The sequence below is a fragment of the Montipora capricornis genome, unplaced genomic scaffold (assembly GCF_036669925.1).
Source record: "Montipora capricornis isolate CH-2021 unplaced genomic scaffold, ASM3666992v2 scaffold_408, whole genome shotgun sequence".
Classification (NCBI taxonomy): domain Eukaryota; kingdom Metazoa; phylum Cnidaria; class Anthozoa; order Scleractinia; family Acroporidae; genus Montipora; species Montipora capricornis.
The window spans coordinates 12,501-20,000 of NW_027180138.1; the positions used below are offsets into that span (position 1 = coordinate 12,501).

The following is a 7,500-nucleotide window of genomic DNA, read 5'->3' on the forward strand; positions in this document are numbered from 1 at the left end:
AGTTTGCTTTGTGGCAAATGATATTAAGGATGGTCAAACTGTTTTGAATTCTGTGAACAAACTGTACTTTAGGCCACTTTCAAAACTACTATAATACTCTGTTTTCCATCCAAAATTTTTCATAAGGATTGTTTTTATTTTCTCTCTGAAACTGAAACAATGCTCAAGCAAAGTTTTGGGCAAACAAAGAGTATTATGGTATTTTTGAAAGTGGCCTATTTTGAACGATTGATTGTACACAACTGTTTCTCAAAATGGCAGTGTTTGTCATGGTACCATATGAAAAGCATCAGTTGCTTAATGAGATCATCTGGTTAACCAATTGGCCATTCCGAAATTCAGCAGGGAACTGGGGCGAGTTTCAAATTTTAACTAATCGATGAACTGACACCACCACATGAAAGATCATGTTAAGATTGGTCATTTGACCAAGTATGATGCTTTATGGGTGAACAGAGACCAAGTTATGACAAAGCGTCCCCCAAAATCATATAAACTCAAAATTTTTTTTTATCAGTTTAGTGACAACTGTAAAATCCCGTCATGTGCCTACAATTAGAAAGAAGCTGCGATGAAAATCGCTATGTTTGCCCATTTTAAAGAGTATCACGGAAATCATAAAAATTTTAAGAGTTTATATGGTTTTGGGGGACACTGTATCAAAATTAGAGATGCCTGTATAGATTTTGAACCATGTTTCAGGGTCCATAACTTGGTCTCTGTTCACCCTAAAAGCACCATACGTGGCCAAATGACCAATCTCAACATGATCTTTCATGTGGTAGTGTCAGTTTATCGATTAGTTAAAATTTGAAACTCGCCCCAGTTCCCTGCTTACTTTCAGAACAGCCAATTAGTGTCTCGTATGGTACCATAACATTTTGTTACGCGAAACTGTGTGGTTGAGTTAATCGTTCCAATTAGACATTTCCTTGAAATTGCATGTTGAAACTGGTGTGAGCATTTTATGGGAATCCCCACTCCTTGCATGGGTAACTTTAAACCGTAGTTGGTAATGTCTACAGCCAAATTTGATGTGAGAGGCATGGCTTTATTCTTTGCATTCCTGGCCGCAGTTGTTCGAAAGGTAGATAACTCTATCCACCAGATAAATCACTATCCATTGGATAGTGCAATTGCTTTCGCTTATCCAGTTATCCACTGGATAGTGATTTATCCGGCAGATAACACTATCTGTCGTTTGAACATGTACAACTGACTCCTGTTTTTAAAGAAATTTTGCATTGCAAAGCAGTTTGTGATGTAAAATTGAGACTAGACCCATGCATCTCACAACACGGTCATGGGTCGGATTCCAAACTGCTGGGCCCAGTTGTTCAAACGATGGATAGCGCTATCCGCCGGATAAATCACTTGCAACCAGTGGATAAGTCATAGCAAAACCAATTTCGCTATCCAATGGATAGTGACTTATCCAGTGGATAGCGGTATCCACCTTTTGAACAACTGGGGCCTGGTTTTGATAACTTTAAAAAGTGTGATAAACAGCCAATTTTTGAGGTAGGAATTGTAAAACAAGTTTGCTTGTGGAATGGAGGTTAATATTGTAGATGAAAAACATTTTTTGTGAGTTTAGTACACTTTAAAGTGCACCCAACCCAAAAAATTTAATGTTTGGTGCATTTTTCCACTAGTTCCATTTTCATTTTGCTTTGGATGGGGAAACGTTTTTTATTATTATTATTATTATTATCGTAAATGTGTTGTTGGGGAGAAGACGTTTAAAAAGGTCATAGCATTACGAGAATGCTGTCAGTTTTATTTTCCTCTTTGACAGTCAAGTAAGAACGCGATCCTCACAGGGTGCGTGCGTGGAACACGTAATAACATCGCGAGGATCGCATTCTTGCAAGACAAGACTATGTAAAGAACCAAGAGTGCATTTGATAAGAGTTCTTAATGGCATGGGTGGGCTCCCCAGCACAGTCACAAATGAGTCTATTTTTAGAAAACCCTTTCCCGCAAAAATCAGTTGTTACGTCCCTGAAAAAACATGGCAGAAGCAGTCACATGTGACATTGGCTTCTGCTAATTGGTTAAAGTGGTGGCCCTTGGTTTGCTTTCGCACATGAAGTGTCTCTAAAAATAAGTCCGTTTGTGATTGTGCTGGGGCAAGACCACAAATTGATTGAGAAACACTCTTTGTAATTCACCTTTCAATGAACTCAAGAAAGTTGGACAAGCTTTAACACTTTTTTACAACTTTATTTGATATTTTTCAGTGACAGCAGATCATGCAGCAAGTGAGATATTACTTGCATGGTTAAGAACTGGAACTCAGGGTTTTTCAGATGTTTATTATTTGTTTGTTTTTCACAGGTCACATGGAGGACGAGTTACTGTTAGTTGGGATCAGCGGTGCCTGGCGACTATTCTTGGAAGATTCTTCTTGCCCGAGATTCTTGAAGATGGTTACAAGAATTCTAGACCAGGTGAGAATATAAATTTATTGTATTAATTTTTCCATTTACCAAGCTCATTGGCTTAAAGTGCCTATGACCTCAGCAACCTTTTCGGCTTCATTTATTTTGCGTTTGTTGTCTTTAGAACCTTTTGATTGAAATCAGTTATTTATTGGCTTTGAAAGACGGGAAAAGTGGTCATACTTTGATCAATAGCCGAGCAATGAAGGAGAATGGGTTTGATACCAGACTGACGTCACAAATTACTTTGCAAAAAACTCTCCCATTGCAAAGCAGTCTATGATGTCAACCCAGTATTGAACCCTATCCCCTTCAATGCTCGGCTTGTGTGACCTCTCTCAAATCAAATAAAAAAGTGAATTTTCAATCAAAAGGTTCTAAAAGCACAGAATATATTTTGGATGATTTCAGAGAATAAATAAAGTGGAAAAGTTCAAGTGTTGAGGTGATGGAAGCCCATATTCTAAAAAAGCTTTCTCAACCAGCTTATGTAAAGTGTGTAATTGTTACTAAGGAGAATCAATGGTAGGCTTTGAAAATTTCTCTAGCTAGATAGGTTGTTTTAAGGGATACGTGTCTCTGTAATCCATTAGGCCCTTTGAAATTTTCAAAATTCTATCGGTATACTTTGGCTTTGTAGAAATGATATTAAGGATGCTCAAGAAGTGGTTTGAATTCTGTGAACAAACTGCACCTGAGGCCACTTTCAAAACTACCATAATACTCTTTGTTTGTCATCCAAAATTTTTCATAAGCATTGTGCCCTCTTTGGAGGGCAAACAAAGAGTATTATGGTATGTAATTATTTGAAAGTGGGCAATTTTTAACGATTGGTTAGTTATTGTTGTACACAACTGTTTCACAAAATGGCAGTGTTTGTCATGGTACCATATGAAAACTATCAATTGCTTAATGAGATCATCTAGCGAGCCAATTATTAGTGTCTCGCATGATACCATAACATTTTTTTACGCAAAACAGTGTGGTTGAGTTAATCGTTCCAATTAGACGTTTCCTTGAAATTGCGTGTTGAAACTGGTGTGAGCCATTATAAGGGAATCCCCACCCCTTGCATGGGTAACTTTAAACCGTAGTTGTAAATTTCTTTCAAGAAGTGGTTTGTATTAGAAAGTGAAAATAAGTGTTTCTTAAATTAACTTTGTGGCAAAAACGTTTTCTTTGAAAATTTCAAGCGAATTTTATTGTAAAAATTATTTTCACCTCTTAAGATTACAGACTAATTCTATTAGAAGACATGGTCTCCAAATGTGGCTTGAGCTTTGAAAACCAGTCCTAATCTGCCTCTTACGTACATGTATATACTATAGCTCAGAAATTATAAGTAATGTTAATTGACTGTGACAAGGTAACAAGAGCTGCTTGAATGCAGCAAAATAAATTTACATGGCAACCATTTTGGAACAAAATCATCACTACAACGAAGCATCCTGATGTTTATAACAATCTCCCAGAAGGTACAGTGAGAACTTTCTTCCTGGTATTGGAAAATAGTACGGATAAGTTAAACGTAATTTGTGGTTAACCCTTCTTGTATGGTGTCTCTAGGTATGTATTTCCTCCTGGAAATGATGGACTCAGAGGGTAGAGGGATCATATTGACAGTCTACCAATTGGTGAGGAACCAGAGATATTTGGAGTGCATAACAACGCAAACATTGCTTTCCAGGTGAGAGAGTACTGACTGCTAAAATTGACAAAGTCAATTGGCCACAGGGTTGGTGTTGGGATGCAAATCTTTTGCCTCTGCCGTTTATCAGGGCAGAGATGACACTGGACACGTCGAATTGTTTTCTTTTCTAATTGTTCGTTTTTTACTGTTAGCTTCTTTTCGATTGTCACCAAGATAACAACAATTTTTGCCATTGTTCTTTTCATTCTATTTATTTCAACACTTTCTTGTTTTCTCGTGAAGCCAGTGAAACCCTTAGCGTTAGTTTAATTGTGGTGAGGGTTAAGTTTCAAGTAGCTGTTTATCTTTACTTGACAACCAGCAATTTGGGTCTGGGAATCTTGAATCTTCTCGTGTTCAGAACATGCTATATAATCATTACGCATAAGACTCTTTAAGGAATTGTTCCACATATCACTACTGGAATACGCTGCCTGCTAACATATCAACTTCTGAATCTTTTATTGCTTCTAAGCACGCATTTCACAATATTACTGTGTAGATTTGTATATTTTTATCAATTTTGTTGCAATTTTTTTACATGTTATTGTACTCGGAATTATAATCCGGAGGCAAACATGGCAACTTGCTGGACATCGCTGCAGGAAGGTGGGAGGGTCATACATGCGACGTTCCTTTAAAGTCAATGAGAGGAATAAGCAGTATACAACAAGCCTATTTATACCAAAATGTTAAAAAATTATGGAAATACGACAGATGGACGGAATTGTCCAACTTAATTCGCAAGGGGATAAGGGGCGTTTGTACATAATGGTTCCCAGTGATTATCTTCTCCTCCAATGTAATTCCAACAAGAAACTTCCCCCACCACCCAAAGCAAAATGAAAACGCAACTAGTAGAAAACTGCAACAAATGTTAATTTTTTTGGGTTGGGTGCGCTTTAAGATGGCTGAAACCAGTTTCAACAATTTTAAGGGAATGTCTTTTAAAAGGATTGACCATACAACACTGTTCCTTGCCATGGAAATGTTATGGTATCACATGGAACATGGCGTTATGCGTTACCATAGCAACCAACGAGCCATCCAAATACACCCTTTATTGTCTTCAAACGCTCCCATGAAAAACAAACTCGGTGATTTCCAAGTTTTGTTGCTGTGAAGTGATTACCAAGCAAGGCGAAATCCTCTAAGGAGTTGATAAAATTTTCTGGAACAATTCCCAGCTGTGAAGATAGCTGTGAATCTGCTCCAAAGAATTTTTTTAACTTTTCAGAGAGTTTCATCCTAGCTTGGTAATCACTTCCCAGCAATAAAAACTGGGATTCACCAAATTCATTTTTGAGATCTAAGCGCTTACAGATAAGAAATACGATGTATTTAGATAGCTCTTTTGTTGCTATGGTAATCTATTACGTCATGTTTTTAACGGAACTTGTTAAGAAATTATTGGTGTTTTATATGGTACCATAATATTGCCTTTACATGAAAAAGTTGTGTAGATCCAATAAATCTAAATAGTACAGTTTCTTGACACTGCTGAACTGGTTTGAGCCTCCTTAATTAAGGCTGGTTTTCAGTAGCGACGGCGTTGGAGTCGTAAGAGCGTTCATGACCTAGCGAAAATCAAATATCTGAGTCTTAAGCAGAGTCATAACCTCGACGGAATCGGAGTCGGACGAATCAGAATGTTCCCATTTTCTTCTGACTCCGCTTATGACTCCATCGCTTATGATCCAGTGAAAACTAAATTGTCAGATTTGGAGGCAGAAGCGGAAGAATAAACCAATCACAATGCTCGCTTCCAAGCATTGTGATTGGTTGGTTTTTCCGCTTCTGCCTCCGACTCTGACAATCTAGTTTTCACTGGATCATAAGTGACAGAGTCACAAGCGGAGTCGGAAGAAAATGGGAACATTCTGATTCTTCCGACTCTGATTCCGTCAAGCTTATGACTCCGCTTACGACTCCGATCTTTGATTTTCACTAGGTCATAAGTGCTCTTACGACTCCAACTCTGTTGCTAGTGAAAACCAGCCTTTTAAAGGTGCGTTTCATGTCAGAGCAAAAACGGGACTGAACAGATCTACACCGACAGATAACAGCAATAAGGAAGCTCCCTCTCTCGATATTAAAAAAGCACTTAAACCCCCCCCCCCCCCCAAAAAAAAAATACAAAAAGCATCCACATTTGCTTCAGTATTGGACGACTGACCTTGCCCTCTCATATAGATTTCTAAGATGTTGTGGCCCACGACCCTTCAGTGTTCCCTCAAAAATAGCTTTGCCTGCCTTCTCCATATCAAGAGCAGCAAGTAATTTAGAAAGGATGCTTTCAGCAAGCTCGTACACAATCTCATTGCTTGTTTTACGGCTTTCTTCACTAGCCAAACGCAGGTGCACCTCCGATACTGCAGTAATCAGGGCATCAGTTTCTTGAGTCTGCAAATAACAAGATCATAGTAGTTGACTATTTTGTAAAGGTAATCACATGATTTCGAGTGCAATTTGGAAAAGATAAGCACAAGTAAATTCTTTCAAAGACGACCAACAGAGGGTGATGCACATAATTACATACACAGCGATTTCGTTAAGCATCCCGAAGTGTTCCCGAAGTGTTCCCTTGATCTTTTCCCCAACTAAACATTACTTGCATCCTGGAATACTTACAATTAGTGATTAATGTCACAAAATTAAGTAATTCATTAGTAACAAAGTGTCTCTTACATACATACATATTGTGGAAGAAAAAAAACAAATAAGCTACAAGTTCATCCCTACAAGCCATACATACATACTTTATTGTGGAAGAAAAAAAACGAATAAACTACAAGTTCATCCCTACAAGCCTGTTTCGTGCCCGCCTACTCATCAGGGGACCACGAAACAGGGCCACGTGGGCGACCACGGGCGACCACGGGCGACCACGTGGCGACTACGAAACAGGATTGCAGGGATGAACTTGTAGTTTATTTGTTTTTTCCTTCCACGATATATACTTCGCTCTACTTCTATGTATTGAGCATTGTTCTACGAAAATCAAGTCACACCTTATTTCAACTCGGATTGAGAGTAGTTCGAGAGAGCTTGAAAACCCGTCGATACAGCCGTGCACACTAAACCCAAAAGGCTTTAATTTGTCATGGCCATCAGTATGCCAAACAAAATTTGGCCCCTTTGCATGATACGCTCTGCGACGTAATCTCTTCTTTCGCCTGCTTTCCACGCCATGAGGATCAAGTTCCTTGAGAAGAGTCATGACCCTAGCTCTTTTTACAATAATTCCCTTCATTCTGAGCCGTGCCCACATCTTGCGGTATCCCACAAAACAACCACTTCTACCAAGTTCCTTCTCGATGGCACTTCTCAATTTATCATTAGAGACGAAACTTTTTCTTGATAATC

General features: G+C 38.5%; 1 protein-coding gene and 1 long non-coding RNA gene across 4 annotated transcripts in view; one reads left to right on the forward strand and one right to left on the reverse strand.

The window, feature by feature from the left end:
• Positions 1 to 4,131, forward strand: part of LOC138035474 (uncharacterized) — a 15,368-nt gene extending 11,237 nt beyond the window's left edge. Inside the window, exons 3-4 of the long non-coding RNA XR_011129594.1 lie at positions 2,341 to 2,453; positions 4,011 to 4,131. This is a non-coding gene — a long non-coding RNA (uncharacterized lncRNA). The remainder of the gene's footprint in view (positions 1 to 2,340; positions 2,454 to 4,010) is intronic.
• Positions 4,132 to 4,643: 512 nt separating this feature from the next.
• Positions 4,644 to 7,500, reverse strand: part of LOC138035473 (retinoschisin-like) — a 43,313-nt gene continuing 40,456 nt past the window's right edge. For all 3 annotated transcript variants that reach the window (XM_068882149.1, XM_068882150.1, XM_068882148.1), the window contains 2 exons: positions 6,311 to 6,537; positions 4,644 to 4,769 (listed from right to left, as the gene is read on the reverse strand). Coding sequence is in view for 1 of the 3 variants with exons in the window: in XM_068882150.1 (XP_068738251.1) it covers positions 6,524 to 6,537 (14 nt within the window). In the remaining 2 variants the exon portion in view is untranslated. The remainder of the gene's footprint in view (positions 4,770 to 6,310; positions 6,538 to 7,500) is intronic.